Raw genomic sequence first — 17,318 nt, forward strand, 5'->3', positions numbered from 1 at the left:
TAAGTCAGTTTTAATTATGCCTGTGTAAAGACGGTTATTAAGATGGTTATTAGTTATCATATTATCAAGAAGTGTAAAAGAGTTGTTAGTCACTCTCGTTGACTTGTTTATTGTCGGAATTAAATTATTTTGAAGAAGAGTATTTATAAAATTGTTAACATTATTATTGGAAGCATGGTTTATTAGGTCTATGTTAAAATCCCCTACTAAGTAGGCATGACTTCGGGTTTTATTTATATTTGTTAAGAATGGTTTAAGATGAGTTTTAAATTTTTTTAAGCTAGTAGATAGAGGTCTATATGTGGCATTTATAATAATTTTTTTTGTGTGGTTTTATTTATTAATTCAATGCATAATGACTCACAATTTATTTCATTTACACAGAGAACGTGACGTAAATTATAACTAATTGAGTTGTGAACAAAAATACATACGCCCCCACCAACACTAAAACCACGTGGTTGGTGAACTGATGAGTAATTAATTAGTTCAAATTAGGCATATGTTTCACCACGCTAACACCAAGTTTCCGTTAGACAAATAATTTTAAAATCGTGTTTTAATTCATCCAACAAAAGCCTAAGAATTTCAAAATTTTTATTTAAACTTCGAATAATAATGTTTAAAGTTGAATAACTATTTTTAATTTTTTGAAGCTATTAAGAAGATTCAATAACTGTATAGTATTGGCTTTCAGATACTTTTGATTAAAGTTATTAGTCATCGACGTCACTGAGTACGATATTTTCATCTTAAAATTTAATTATAAAGTTTTCCTTTATTATAAAGTAAAGCATATATAAATAAACGCAAAATAGTTAATAAAATAGTTAGCATTAGCTAAAAGTAGTAAATAAAATTTCGGACATTGAGAATCAGATCAGCTTGGATGCATGGTTTCGTTGCCAAAATTTTTTACAGTGTCATAAAATAGAGGCTAAACTTTGAAAATGATGAAAAGCGAGCCAAAAAAATGTTACGACAATTTTTTTTTTTATTATTTTATTTTAGGTGCCCCAAAAAGTCTTTACGGTCTTATGACAGAGCACAGCGAATAAGCATTTGATAGGAAGTTCATGCGTACTTCCTTACTTTAAAAAAATTTAAACACGGTTTAAATTTTCTCTTCTACTTCTCTACAAGTATAGAATCTGAAAGAGTTTTCCTTGGATGCCAAGACCCGATAATCATTGAATGACAAACCTAGGATATGCAAAAACCCGATAATTATTGAATGTTGAAATGTACGAATATGCAAAGTCAGTTTACCACTGAATGAAAAAAGCTCGGATATGCTAAAATTCGATTATTTTTAAATGATGAAATCTCGGATGAGCGAAAATTGACAATGTAAAACTGAATTTAAGTTTATTAAAGAAAAATTTGAAATTGAAATTTTATTTATATTGGAAAATCCAGCATGTAATTCCAAATATAGAAAAATAATCGGGGTTGAGTTTTTTAACTTTTTCTTTTCTCACAACTTTATAAATCTTTTTAACTTTGAAAATGGCAGCAACAAATTATAGAAAAAGTATTAAAAAATTTTCTAACAGAACTTTATTATTTTTAAAATTTTAAAGCAGTCTATACAAAATCTATAAAATATTGAGAGAAAATAATAAAAATATAAAAAACTAACAATCTTTTCACCATTCGGACCGTTTGTAATTAACTATAAACAAAGCCCAAACAAAACAAGCTGCATTGAAAAGTAATATATGTCTACTAATTTTATTTAAGATTAATACCATCATTTATATTTTAAAGCATAATAAACGACAAAATCCTATTTATTTGAGTAAAATTGTAATGTATTGACTCAAAGTAGCTTAACGTATTCACGTAAGATAAGTAAGTTTTAGTAAAAAAATAAATTCGAATGCTATACTTTATTCATTAGACGTTAAGTTTGCTGTATTAAAATTTATTGGAACGGATATTCAATTTTAATTGATAGATTTTAAATTACAATTTTTAATACCTAGACGGTATTAAAAATGTTAAAAATCTTATTTGTGTACAATTGACATGAAGTGCGCAAATGTTAACAATTCTAAGAATCCACGTTTTCGTTTATTTACATAAACTATAAACGTTTAGCTAGTCGATTGGTAAAGTTTCCATTTTGTCTTCTAAATTCCGACGATCAGCAAGAGCGGAAAGAGTAGGCTTTGATAGATTGTCAGATTTTAACAATGGATTTCGCATGGTAGGAGAAACTGGTATATCTGGTGGCTTGTGTTTTGGAGGACCTTCGGATGGAACTTTTTTTGGAGCAGTAGGAACTGGAGGTGCTGGACGGCGAGGAGCTGCACCATTACTCGGTAAACGTCGATGCCCTTTATCTTCATTTGATACTGTAAAGAAAAATATATATTAATAATAAAATTCTAACTAAAAATCAATACCTATAACAAGTAAAAACATTGATTTTAAATCAAAATAAAATTAAACATATCTACTGTATACCTCTGGTATATAAGTCTATGGTATATAATTTTTTTTCAATTTATACAATGTTTATGACTATAATTTAATATTTCACGCAATTTATGTACTGCATATACCAAGTTTATAATCATAGCGCATACCTTGGTAATTTGATGAATAGTATACTATAAAGTTTCATTCAATTCTTGCAACTTAAGTCAATACCTTTTAAAATACTTTTTAAAATATTGTTTACAAGTGTTTATTTTATTTTAACATTTAATAAACTTAATAAACACAATACTTCGTAAGTTGCGTAAACTTGCCGTTGTTTTTTTTCTTTCTATTATTTAACTTCATGGCACAGATCACGGTTGTAAAGTTCAATGTAAAAAAACAATTCTTTCAAAGTAAAAAGACATTACTAATGTACATTTCTTTTATAAGAATAAAATTTAAGAACAAAATTTAAATCTAATACTAAATTATTAGAAATGATTCAGGATTACAAGACATCTTTATTGCATAATTGATTATTGAAAATATTTCAAGGAATCAAAGATAATATTAATTATATTTTTGAACGGTTGAATACAGTGAATACTGAATATAAAGTTGATTTTTTTAGAACAAAAAAAAAAAAAAAAAAAAAAACACAAAGAAATTAAATGCTTGATTAATTTTTAATAAAAAAAAATCCCCCAAACTAACAACCCACATTCCTGGATACTTAATAAGTTTCTTGTACATAATTTAGCCAGATTAGCTACCGTAACAGTTGAATTACTGTATCAAAGTGGTTTCCATTTAGTAGCGATGTTAATAAATACTAGAGCCTGATTCAGTAAGCTCTTGTTGTTTATTCTAAATGCAGTACCTGCACTTTTATTGTAACTCCTAACTCCTGATTCAGTCCTGATTCAACTCCTAACTCCTGATTCAGTGCAATTTTATCTCTCAACTACAATTACGATCACGTTGATGTTATCACAAACAAAGTAAAGTATTTTTAGGCGGGGTTCATGGCAGTTTTAGAACTCCAGTATTCCCGATTTTCCCCTGTTTTCAAGTATTTTTTCATTGAGCTCAGGCGGTAAAAAGTATATACTTTTTATTGTTAATGTTGAAGAATATAAGACTTTCGCAATGATTTTTTCATTTTCAATGAATTTCCATATATTTTATCAGAATTTTTTTTAAAAAATCTATACCGTCTTTTTAATTAATTGAAAGTAATCCATTAAAGGGAAATTTTTTTAGTAAAAGAAAGTTGTTTAAACAAGAAAGAAAGTCATAAAAGCTGTTTTGAACAAAGTATTTTTGTTAACAAAATCTAAACTTTATTTGAGAACTATTCTGGATTAAGTTATTTTAGCAACTTTCTTTTTTGCTCTAAGATACCAAGTAATTAATTTCTCTAATTTCTTTTTTTTTTCTAATTTAATTTTTTTTTCATAGCATTAGAAATCAACCCTAGACTTTGCTTTTCCTTGACTTAGTAAGTAAGTAATTAATTTTTTTTTATCTGTTCCTGCATGCTCTAAAAAAAATTTTGTTAGTATATTTTTTCCCTTCTTCTGTCAATTGTTTCCTTGTTCTATAGTTCTATTTTTTTTGTTTTCTACTAACTTCCAACTTATTAGTGGTTGTATGCAGCCTTGTTGGGAGTGAATCAGAATAAAAAAATAAATATGCTTAGATAAATGTTTAATTAAATATAATAATATAAGATATGATTTAAGAAAAGACCTGTTTTCAAAAAAATTGCTCACAACACCGAATTTATAAAGATTTGTTAGAAAGTACTGAAACAAAATTTAAATAAAAATCAATAACTGCAAAAGGTTCAGTCAAAAATCATGTTATCAAATAATCTTCAGCCACAAAATTTCGAAATTACATACAAAATGATTATCAATGTAAAATCAGCTCATAAAAGGTATAGAAGGTGCCTAAGTTCAATCACAGGCAATAAAATAAAAAAAGCAAGTCAACTGGCAAAGAAAGTTGTTAGCAATGAAATAAAATATGTTGAAACAAGATGAGATCAACTGAAGAAAACTAGTGAAATGTTGCAGTTTGATTGTTTGTTGAGGAAGTCAAGGAAAAGCAAAGTCTAGGGTTGATATCTAATGCTGTGAAAAAAAAAATTAAATTAGAAAAAAAAAAGAAATTAGAGAAATTAATTAATTACTTTTTTTTTACTAAAAAAATAACTAATTACTTAACTTTTTTTTACTGAAAAAATTTCCCTTTAATGGAAATTATATATATATATATATATATATATATATATATATATATATATATATATATATATATATATATATATATATATATATATATATATACATACATACATAGTGATGCTGTTCTGTGCATATACTATCAAGAAAGTTCTCAATGAACTAAGTCAGAGCTATAATATAGTAGAAAATAAAACTTTGTGATTTTCATAACTTCAAGTTTCATGCTGTTGCAATCATCAGATGAAATACAAATATAGCTTTTTTGTTAAAAAATTATATACAATTGGACAGAAGTTTGTTGAGCACTCTCTTGCATCGACTTCAAAAAATGGAAAAATTTAATCTTAACTACTCGTTGAAAAATATTCCAATACAAGATGAAACTAGCTGCAAACTAATTGTTAAAAAGTCTAATTGAAAAAATAGAAAGCTTTATAAAAAGAATACGATCGAAAACATATTTCCACATGAACAAAACCGAAACAAGTACACAAGAAAATTTTGGTTAAAAAATGAAAAAAACACCTCCACAATGCAAAGAACTAGAAAACTTCAAGACAGAACTATTTAATTTAGTAAAACCAACAAAGTTTAAATTGTCCCAAAGCCAATTTCAAAAAAAATTAAAGAATGACGTATCAAAAATTAAATCTAACCCCAACATCCTAATACTCGCCAACAAAACCAATAACATTTACCAATTACCACCCAAAGATTACTCCAAACTATTATAAGAAAACATCACAAAAAAATACAAAAAAGCCCCTAAAAAACTAGAAAATTCAATCAACCTTGAATCAAAAAGCATAGCAAATAAACTAAATATAAACAAACAAATCAACATAACCCCCAAATCAGAAGCATTCATTACATTAAAAGACCACAAAAACAACTTTGAAAATCAAAAACCTTGCTGCCTGTTAAATCCAGCAAAAAGTGAACTCGGCATGTCAGCAAAACATACCTAGATAAAATACCTGAAGTAATCAAATGGTTTACAAACATAAGCGACAAGCAATAAATAAATACACAGTTATTTATACAACTCAACATCAATTAATTTTACCCATCCATCACAAAAGACATACTAAACAATGCTTTAATATTTGCAAAACAACACACTGAAATCAGCAATGAAAAAATTAGAGTCATAAATCAATGCAGAAAATCGCTATTATTTTTTAAAAATCAAACATGAATAAAAAAAGCGTGTAACGATTGTTTTGATGTCACAATAGGATATTTAGACGGAGCTGAGGTATGTGAACTGGTAGGTTTATGCATTCTAGACTCTTTATCCAAAACTATTACTAAAAATGATATACCAAGACAACGGATTAATGGTAATGCACAAGTCAGAAAAAATATAATTGAGATATTTAAAAACATCGGGTTCTAAATAGAGATTCAAACCAATCTAAACAGAGTTAATTTTCTTGATGTATCTTTTAATCTTCAAAAAAACTCCTAGCAACCTTTTAAAAAAAATGACCAACTATTCTACATCCACACTGAATCAAACCACCCGCCCAAGTCCTTATGCAGATTCCTCTCTCTATTAATGATCGACTATCACAAAATTCTTCAGATAAAAAAATGTTTAATTCATCAAAAACAGAATATAAAAAAGCACTTAAAGAAAACGGTTTTAAAAACTTCAACTTAAAGTATAACCCAAAAGATAAGACACCCCAAAAGAAAAAGGAATATAATTTGGTTTACCCCAACCTACAATAAAGCATCTCTACCAATGTTGGCCAAATCTTTTTGCAAAAAATAGATAAGTATTTCCCACCTTCAAACCCATAGCATAAACTATTTAATCAAAACAACACAAAAGTTAAATGCAGCTGCTCAAGCAACATTTCAAAAATCTAAAAAGTCATAACAAAAAAATAAATTCAAAAAACATGACTGAAAATCTCCCTCGCAACTGCAAACAAAAAGAAATCTGCCCGCTAAATAAATATTGTAGAGCATAATTTACAAATGTATAACATCTTCCCCAAACACACCCAGCAAAGCATACATTGGTTTACCAGAGGGCGTGTGGAAAAAGAGATATGCAAACCACAAGCAATCATTTACAAAGAAAAACTTTCTAATGCAACCACTCTCTCAAAATATATATGGGAAACTAGGGAAAAACTAAAAGAAACACCAAAATTAACTTGGTCTATTCTAAAAAAAGCCCCTGCTAACAACAATGTATGTATGTATGTATGTATATACACACACATACACGCACATATATATATATATATGTGTATAAATATATATATATATATGTATAAATATATATATATATATATATATATATATATATATATATATATATATATATATATATATATATATATATATATGTAAATATATACATATATATATTTATACACAATATATAATACTTCCCTAATAAGTAATATCTTTTTTATTAGTTAATTTGACATTTAACTGGGTATTACCTGGATTTTATAAGCTATTTCAGTATTTTACCATTAAATATTAAATAACATAATTATTTATTTAAATAACATAATAAATTGAATAAATAAGTTCTAGACTGCATGCTTATACTTTTTAAATTAATGACAAATTTTTAACAGATTCAAAAAAATGAGTTTTTCCTAAAATTTATATTTAAGCTTTGATTAGTAGAGTTAAAATTTCAATTAAAATAAAAGCATCAATGGTCACACTTCAAACTCACTTCTATCACACTCTATTTCAAACAATTTGTTACAAAATATTTGAAGGTTAAAAGTTTTCTAGTTCCACCAATGTTTAACCATTAGATAATTAGTTGATTACAAAGTTGAATACAAAAAATAATACCAATACATAAACTCTGGCTTTTGTTTAGATGAGGAATGACTGCAGGTGTAGATTTTTCATCATTATTTGATTCAAGGTCTATCTTCTCAAGATCAATATCAAACTGGGAAGCTAAAGGATTATAGTAACCCTGCATGGCAGCTTGACTAAAAGAAAATAAAAAAGAACTATTAATGATTGATTTACTTTACAACCATTCGCACAAACATTTGCACAAATAAAAAAATTTTTGAATCATTTTGGTAAACATTTTATGTTTTCTAAAATGGTGCTAATTATGCAATTATGCTAACTAAATATTAACTTGGTAAATACTTTAGTAAAGATCAAGCATGTCATTAAAAAATAAAATAACTTTTTTCTAAAATATTATCATCATATAGATAAATTTAAAACATACTTTTGACATTCTGGAGCACTAGTTTTTCTGTGTTTTTTTGTTTCATTGCTGCTAGCCACAGATACATCATTATCAGAGTTATACCTGTTGTTCAATGCTTCAAGTTTGTCATCAGGTATCTGTTGACGAACAAAATTGCATCCTTAAACAAAATATTTTCTATTAATCTTTTATGTTATTTATTTAAAATCAATTAATTTTGCTTTAATTTAAAAAAATTCTCTTCGAAATATGTAATGATCATACACTATACAAACCATAAAAACATATAAATAAAAACTTACCTTCAGGAAAAAACCAAGAGCAGTTGTCAATAAGTAACTCTGTAATTTGTGATATGTTAGGAGTATGTTGGATTGTTATACTAAAATAGATGAAATAGAATGAATTTTGAGATATTACACAAACAGTCAGTCAAGAATTTTTATTTTCAGCCCAGAGTCTTATTAAAAAGTAAGCATTACAACCATCACGCTCCATAGAGTTAACTTTTGAAAAAAGTTTAAGGCTTTAATGCTGTAACTTTTACATACTAAACTCAATGATTATATTAGAGAAATAAAAAATGAGAACAAGGGTGTTGAAAGCAAGTAATTTATTTATTTACGTTTTAATTATTTTATTAAGTACTAAATTAAAGTTTTTATTAAGGATTATATTAACAATGAATATATCTAAAACAATGCATAACAATGAAGCTAATTTAACAAAATTAATATCACCTATTTTTGAAATTTTGAAATGTAACAAAAATGATTATAATTTTTTGACTGAAATAGTTATTAACTGCTTAAATAATGAATATTATAAACCAGAAGAATTTAAGAGAGAAAAACATAACAAAGATTTAAACATTTTAAGTATTAATATACGGTCAATGAACAAAAATTTTGAATCATTTAAACATTTTAATTATTCTTTAAATTATCTTTTTGATGTAATATGTATATCAGAAACTTGGGAAGATGCAAATTCGCCCATGCTTGAAAATTCCCTATACAATTTAGATTCATATAAAATGATAAGTCAACCACGTGTAATCAGCAAGGGAGGTGGCGTTGCAGTATATATTCTTGATAAATTTGAATTTAAAAAAAACAACACATTTTTAAAAACAAATAAACAAATTGAAACTTTGTGCATTGAAGTGTTAAACACTTCTGGTAAATTGTTATTTAATCTCCTCATTGTATCAACCACCATGTGGTAAACAAGTTAACTTCCTTAATATATTAAGAAATTTTATGTCTCAAATGAGTAAACAAAACAAGCACGTTTTCTTTGCGGGAGATACAAATATGGACGCATTATGTTATGAAAAATTTGCAAACATTAAAAACTTTTTCAATTTACTATTTGAATTTAATGAAATACCCACCATACTTAAACCCACACGCATTACTAACCAATCATCTTCTGTGATTGACATTGTTTTAACAAACAGTTCCCTAAATACTAAATTTGAATCAGGCCTTTTTATTGCAGACTTTTCTGATCATTTTCCGGTTTTCCATATAGCACGCAAAGTACTATCTAATACTGACAATAAAAAAATCTTTGTGACTTTTTATAAAAAACCTGAATAATTTAAAAAAAAACTCCAAATAGAACAATGGGATAACGTTTATTCATCAACAGATCCTAATATTGCGTTTGATAATTTCTCAAGCACATTTCAAAATATTTTTGATAATATATGCCCAAAAATAACTACAGAAATAAAAAACAAAGGATATAAGAATCCATGGATGACAATAACTTTAATTAAAGCATCAAAAAGAAAACAAAAACTTTACATAAAATTTTTAAAATCAAAAAATAAAGATGATGAAAAAATCTAAAAAAATTATAAAAAGTTTTTTCAACATAATATAAAAGAAGCAAAAATAAGATATTTTTCTAATCAGCTTGATAAGCATAAATTCGATATAAAAAAGACTTGGGCTGTTATAAACCAACTAACAGGAAGAGAAAAAAAGAAGCATACTTGCTTACCACAAAAATTAATTTCCGATAAAAAAAATTATAAAAAAGTGAAACAAATATATGTCAAAAATTTAACAAATATTTTGTTAATGCAGGCCCCTCTCTTGCTTCTAACATTGCGCAACCAAATAAAACATTTAATAATTTTTTGGGAGAAAAACCCAACACTAGTATAAATAATGAAAAGATAACTAAACTTGAATTTAATAAAGCAATTATTGAACTTAATAAAACAATTATTGAAACGCAACAAGTCATGTGGATATGATGGCACTTCCAGTAATGTAGATATTTATGTTATGGACAGCATTTGTAAACCATTATTTTATTTAATATTATCTTCATTTGAAAATAGTATATTCCCTGACAAAAATAAATTAGCCAAAATTAATCCCATTCTCAAAAAAGATGATTGCAATAATGTTTCTAGAGAGTAATTTATAATAGAGTTAATAAGTACTTTACATTAAACAATTTATTATACAAAAATCAGTTTGGATTTCAAAGCAATTGCTCTATTGAACAAGCTATTATTAAACTTGCTGACGAAATATATAAGTCGTTTGATAGTGATGAACTGGTATTAGGACTTTTTATTGATCTTTCCAAGGCCTTTGATACAGTTGATCACAGTATTTTACTTTCCAAGCTAAAATATTACGGCATAATAGGCTCAACATTTAAGTGGATTCAAAGCTACTTGTCTAACAGAAAGCAATTTGTATTATTAGAAAAGTCAGCCCTTGATATTACGTATGGAGTTTCTCAGGGTTCAATCCTAGGTCCATTATTGTTTTTAATATATATTAACGATATGCATAAGATAGCTTCCCAAAAAATATCTACAATTATGTATGCTGACGATACAAATTTATTTTTTAATCATCCTGATGCAAAGACTTTGCTTGAAACTATGAATATTAAACTCAAAAATTTCAACCTCTGGTTCATAGCAAATAAATTATCCCTAAATTGTAAAAAAAACTAGCTTTACTCTATTTTATAAATAAAAAACAATCAATTAATCTTCCGTTAAAGCTGCCTAAACTGTTTCTTAATAAAAATCAAATTAAACGTGAAAAATACACAAAATTTTTGGGAGTATTTTTTGATGAAAATTTGTCATGGAGAAACCATATTGGTCTTCTTGAAACAAAGGTGTCCTCTGTAATAGGTGTTTTGTATAAGTCAAGACCTTTTCTCGATAGTAAACCACGTAATATGCTTTACTTTAGTCTTGTACATAGACAGCTTTTGTACGCAAATATTGTATTGGCCAGCACCCATAAAACCAAATTGCTAAAATTGCAAAGTCTGCAAAACCATGCATTCAAAGCAATTAATTATTTAAATAGGTTAGTAAACCTGGCCCCAGTGATAAAAAGCATGATGGTTCTAGATATTGAGAAACTTAACACATTACAGATATTAATTTTAAGTATAAAAACAATCTTCTACCAAGCGTTTTTTCAGATAACTTCCTGGTATCATTTTTTGAAAAATATAATCTGCGTTCAAATACCAGGAACGACTATCAAGTAGGAAAAATTAAATCACAGCAGTCAAGTTTTCTAATTACAAACCGCGGTCCATCAATATGGAATTGTTTCCAAAATAAAAATATTAAAGACCTAAAAAGCATTTCATCGTTTAAACAACAAACTAAAATGCATCTCCTTAATTCCTGACATATATATTATAGTTTACAGTATTTGTTTTCAGATTTTTTTGTATTTTTTCTTTTTATTTATTTTTTCTTTTTTTTCTTCTTATGTGTTTTAATTTTTTGCTTTTTTTTTTGTTTTCAATTTTTTACACACACAAAAAAAAATGAGTTTTGTTTTATTAAATTTTTATTTTACTTTAAAAATTAAAGTGTTTTATTTTTTATTTTAATAAGTGACTAAAGGGGCTCTATGAAAAGGTTGTGATGATAAACGCATCATCCTTACCTTTTTTGAGTCCCTGACTGATTATAACAGTATATATATATTATAAATAAAAAAAGATTAAAAATGTTTTTTATAAAGGTTTTTTATGTTTACGATGTTATTTGTTTTATTTTAGCGAAATAAAAGTGAAATATAAAAAAAAAATTTCACATTTCTGAAAAGTTTCAAGTTATTTCCCTTATTGGTTCATTTTTAATAACTTAAAAAGTGTCAAATTTTATGACCACCACTCTCGCAGAATTGCATATATATATATATATATATATATATATATATATATATATATATATATATATATATATATATATATATAATAGTAATAATAATAACAATAATGATAAGCTGCGGCGAACAATAAAATGTTGCTTGAAAGGGGTAGCAACCCTTTAGCTCTTTGCCAGTAGACAATGAGCTGTAGCAGCAATTTGGTACATTAACTGTAATACTAGTGCTGGCTACAGTGTTTGTCTAAACGGTTAGGGAAGAAATTGAGTCTAGTAGAAATAGCACGCATGTTGTTATTGAGGTCAGAAGCATTAAAGAACTCAATATATTGACGATGAGAGTGTCCTCTAGTTATTCGCACAGATGGATAGCGGATTTGTGGGTTAATCCAATAAATATTATCTAAGTTAATAATAAATTTGAAGTTCTAGATTAAATCACCTCGATTGCGTCTTTTATTTAGTGAGGTAAGATGAAGATGTGCTAATCTGGCTTCACTGGATAACGCTTTGAGAGATGGAATTGCTTTGGTGGCACGGTTTTGGATTTTTTCAAGTTTTTCAACATTGTGTGCAGAAAGATAATTTCACACAGGAGCAGCATACTCAAGGTGAGGTCTGACCAGCGAAGTGTAGAGCCTCTTCCAAACTTGTGCATTTTTATTAATAAATGATTTCTTTAGTTGATCGAGGACAGAGTTAGCTTTTGATGATATTATTTTAACGTGTGTATCCCATTTGAGGTTGTGTGAAATGCAAATCCCAAGATCTCTTTCACTGTACGAGGAATCAAGAAGCTGCTTCCCTTGCTGAGTCAAGATAAAGTATTGGTGGTTAGGATTTTTGCTTTTGTTAAAGCGTAAGATAAAGCACTTTTTGTAATTAAGTCGTAAGCGCCAGGTGAGAGTCCAAGACACAAATTGATTTATATCCATTTGGAGCAGAGCTGGGCTCTCAGGTGTAGAATTTGTAGAAATAACTTTACTGTCATCAGCGTATAACTTCATTGGATTGCTAACTAGGTCTATTATGTCATTAATGTATAAGATGAATAGAAGAGGTCCTAGAACAGATCCTTGAGGGACACCACTGGTGACTAGTAACGAATCTTAAATAGTGGAACCCATGACAACTCATTGTGCTCTTTTAGAAAGAAAATAATTTATCCAATTAAGAAGCATATTAGAGATACCATAACTAGAAAGTTTGTGGAGCATAAGATCATGAGGAGGTGTGTCAAACGCTTTTTCATAATCTAGATATAAAGCATCTACACTATAGCCTCTTGCCATTGAGTATGAGATCTGATCGATAGTTTCCAATAAATTGGTAATGCATGATTTTTTTGGAACAAACCTGTGCTGATTTTGAGATAAAAGATTATTTGCACTTAGATACTCGGTTAAACAATCTTCTACAATACGCTCTAGGATTTTGCAGCAGGCAGAAGTTAGGGAAATTGGTCTATAGTTTGATGCATCAAGTTTAGATCCTTTCTTGTGAAGCGGTGTTATGTTAGCTTCCAGCCACGCGGCTGGGACTCAACCTTCACAAATAGATTTTATAAATATGTAGGTAATGGGCACATTCAGAGATGAAGAACATTTATTGAGGACGTGTGGGTGAATGCCGTCTATGCCTGCTGGTTTATGCAAGTTTAGGTTTGAGAGTAACACTTGTATGTAGTTCTCATTAAGTCTATTCAAGATTGACATCTCATCAATCATAGAAAATGTGCGCTTTTCGAATGTTGGCAGTGATTGACTCAAACTTAAAGGAGTAAAAACAGATGAAAAGTAATTGTTAAGGATTGCAGCTATATGGCTTTCATTAGAAGTAATGTTTCCATTTGACACTTTCATAGACCTTATTTGATTTTTAATTTTAAGTTTCATGTTTATATACCTATATATAAGTTTTGGGTTTGTCTTGGCTTTTTCGGATATAGATTTTTCATATTGAGCAATAGAATGAGTTAGAGTTTGTTTTACTTTATTACAGCTATTATTGTATAGTTTAGTGTCCAGACGCCAGTTTGGGTTTTTGCTACTATAATAAAGTTTTTTTTAATTTTTTAAAGCAGAGATTACTTTTTTTGTGATCCAAGGTTATATATATTTATATATATATATATATATATATATATATATATATATATATATATATATATATATATATATAAATTAGTAAAAAACACTTACTAACTTTACTACTGTTTTTTACTAATTTATTATTGCTCTGTTCTTTAAGAACATTGAGCACTCTATTTGTAAAATACACCAATATAATTTATATATATATATATATATATATATATATATATATATATATATATATATATATATATATATATATATGTATATATATATATGTATATATATATATATATATATATATATATATATATATATATATATATATATATATATATATATATATATATATATATATATATATATATATATATATATATATATATATATATATATATATATATATACTCTTGCTAGGTCATCTTTAATTTTTACCATAAAAGAAAAACTTTTTTTTTTTTAAACTGATGGATTGCCTTTCACTATTTATTCCCTTATATTACAATAAAACAAACAAACAAAAAAACTATTTTTCTGATATGATGATTTTTTTATTTTTATTAAGATGTAGGAAAAAAATAGCAATTCTTTTTTAAATTTTATTTTTTTAACTTCTCTTAACATGAAAAAATTACTTGTGAAAATGAGTCTCACCCTCCTTCTAGATTGTTCCATAATAAATTTGGTCCTACAACAATTGCAATATTGCTGGATTTCATTTTATTAACCTCTGAATTTTCTGCTAACTTTGATAAGAAACATATCAAATATCTATTAATAAAAAATACACACAAAATTAATTCAAAATTAGTTTCATTATCAATGTAAAGGCCCATAGAAAAAAATGCAGAAAACCTTAAGTTGTTTTTGTTTGCTTCAGGAAGCTGTTGCAAAACAACCCAAAGTGCATTCAGTTTTTGATCATGGTCTCTTATGCTGAAAAATAAAAGTGCTTAGAAACTTTGTATTCTTTATTGAGGTATTTTATTATCAAGTTTCCAATTTAAAAGAAAAAAGAAAAATGGTAATTACTTAGTTGCATTTATCCACTCATCGTATAGCTTAAATCCAAGTAATGGTTCTGGCAACTCTCGCAAATATAATTTTAGTACAGCTGAAATATAAATTTTTTTAAAACAAAAGAAATAAGTATGTGTGTCCTTAGCTAAATTATTTTTTAAACAAAAGAAATAAGTATGTGTGTCCTCAGCTAAATTTTTTTTAAACATGAAGAAATAAAAAACAAGAAAAAAAAACAACCTGTTACTACATGTACTTCAAATGGAAAATCTTCTAAACCACCAACACCTGCATCAAATGTTGCCTTAAATCAAAAATCATCTTTTTTATCTCAAAGAAAAAATGATGTAGTAAATCAGCGTATTGAAACAACAAGTTTTTGTTAACTAATGATAACAAAGTATTTTATAATAAAATAAATAAAATATGATAATAACAAATATATAAAAATACATATATAAATATTTGTTATAAATATAAACAAATAATAATAGATAAATAATAAAATAGATTTAAAAAATACAATTTAGTAAATAATCATAAATACTCATCTTAAGCAGATATTAACTACATCCAGCTAAAATCCCCATTTCTTAGGGCTCTTCGTTGAGTTAAGGTTAGAGACGATGTCTTGATAAAAATACTCACATTATGCAGATATTAACTGCATTTAGCTACTGTCTCAAGGCCACTTAGGCAAAGACTTTAGGGGTAAGCAGAAAAATTTTGTTGACCAAACTTGCATGTTAAGCAGTTTCCTGCCTATGATGCTGAATTTTATCAATCATCTACAGATGGATTTTTGCTTGAGCCTCTTTGTTATTGGATGTGCAACTTTTCCTGTTATCTCCTAATAAAGGTACAGCTCTAAAATGGCCTCAGAATCATCAGTTTGATGATTCTGAGACCAACTTATAGTAACGTTTCCCAAACTCTGCGGTAACTATCAGAGAGGCTGATTTCATTAACAGTTGTAAAATATCAGAGTATTGATTGTGCCATGTTGCAAAAAATGGGGTCCCTGTTAGTGCTTTTGGAGTTGGCCATAATGGGAGCCCTTTGTTATGACTTCAGGCTAATTAGCGGGGCAGCATAGCTCATTGCTTATGGTACTATCCACAATCTATGATCAAGTCAAGTTCTCTAATAACTTAAAACATAACTAAAGTACATAAAAATATTAAACATAAAAAACCATCACCACCACCTAATTGGTTAAATCTATTTTTACTAATATTTACAGTCTTCAAAGTAACTTCATCAGACTTGGTTTATTAGTATTATTAATTAATTTATTAGTAAAAATTATCCATTTTATGATTATTGGAGCCTTTGATTCATCAAGATTCCAATAGTCACATGCTTGGCCTGGGTATATGCATCAACTGACTTGTTTGTTGTGAAATTCGGTTTAAATCCTATGATTAACTCTTTATTTGTTTCCGCTTTTACTCCTCTTCGCTCAATTGCCTCTTTATTTGTTCTTTATTGTTCTCATTTACAAGTCAGCACTCTTTTTGATGTTTGATAAAACCAAGTCCTACCTCAATTTCAATCAGCCAATATTGCTGCTAGTAAGGAATTGAATGATTATCATGTTGAATGACTTGGCTCTAACACTGAATTGCTCTAGAACCACTGATTCTGCTGACACTAAAACTTATAACTTTTATTTTGTCTTTATCTCATGGATAGCTAATTTTTAGACTTATTTTCCAGACAACTCCAATCACTTATCTTCACTACTTGATTTTCAGGAGATCATAGCATGGTGGTTTTGTTCTCTCTGAATCATATATCTAAGACTCAACCTATTGCATTACTTTACATTTACATTTTTGCATTACTACCATAAAGTTGAATAGAATGCTTTTTTTACAATTTTCTTTGTGACCGTTTTTGGGCTGATGTCTCAATTTCGATCCTGTCATTTAACAATTGATTTATTAACTGTTATAATAGAAATGTTCTGATGTGCATTAGATTAAGATGGAAAAGCAAGGACTATTGCTCTTGACATATCAAAGTGTTTAAATAAAGTCTGGCATGCTTCTCCATATGCTTGCTTCATATGGTGTATCTGGGAAAGTATTTCAATTTAATAAATCATTTTTTTCTAACCGTAG

General features: G+C 27.4%; 1 protein-coding gene across 3 annotated transcripts in view; it reads right to left on the reverse strand.

Moving 5' to 3' along the window:
* Positions 1 to 1,545: 1,545 nt before the first annotated feature.
* The window catches only part of LOC100199596 (rho GTPase-activating protein 44), a 55,097-nt gene continuing 39,324 nt past the window's right edge, over positions 1,546 to 17,318 (reverse strand). For 2 of the 3 annotated variants that reach the window (XM_065803088.1, XM_065803090.1), the window contains 8 exons: positions 15,433 to 15,496; positions 15,205 to 15,286; positions 15,028 to 15,108; positions 14,827 to 14,943; positions 8,202 to 8,281; positions 7,918 to 8,059; positions 7,518 to 7,663; positions 1,546 to 2,360 (listed from right to left, as the gene is read on the reverse strand). In XM_065803088.1, the coding sequence (XP_065659160.1) occupies positions 2,104 to 2,360; positions 7,518 to 7,663; positions 7,918 to 8,059; positions 8,202 to 8,281; positions 14,827 to 14,943; positions 15,028 to 15,108; positions 15,205 to 15,286; positions 15,433 to 15,496 (969 nt within the window). In that variant the 3' untranslated portion in view covers positions 1,546 to 2,103. The remainder of the gene's footprint in view (positions 2,361 to 7,517; positions 7,664 to 7,917; positions 8,060 to 8,201; positions 8,282 to 14,826; positions 14,944 to 15,027; positions 15,109 to 15,204; positions 15,287 to 15,432; positions 15,497 to 17,318) is intronic. The other variant, XM_065803089.1, reaches the window with a different exon arrangement.

The sequence above is a fragment of the Hydra vulgaris genome, chromosome 08, assembly GCF_038396675.1.
Source record: "Hydra vulgaris chromosome 08, alternate assembly HydraT2T_AEP".
Classification (NCBI taxonomy): domain Eukaryota; kingdom Metazoa; phylum Cnidaria; class Hydrozoa; order Anthoathecata; family Hydridae; genus Hydra; species Hydra vulgaris.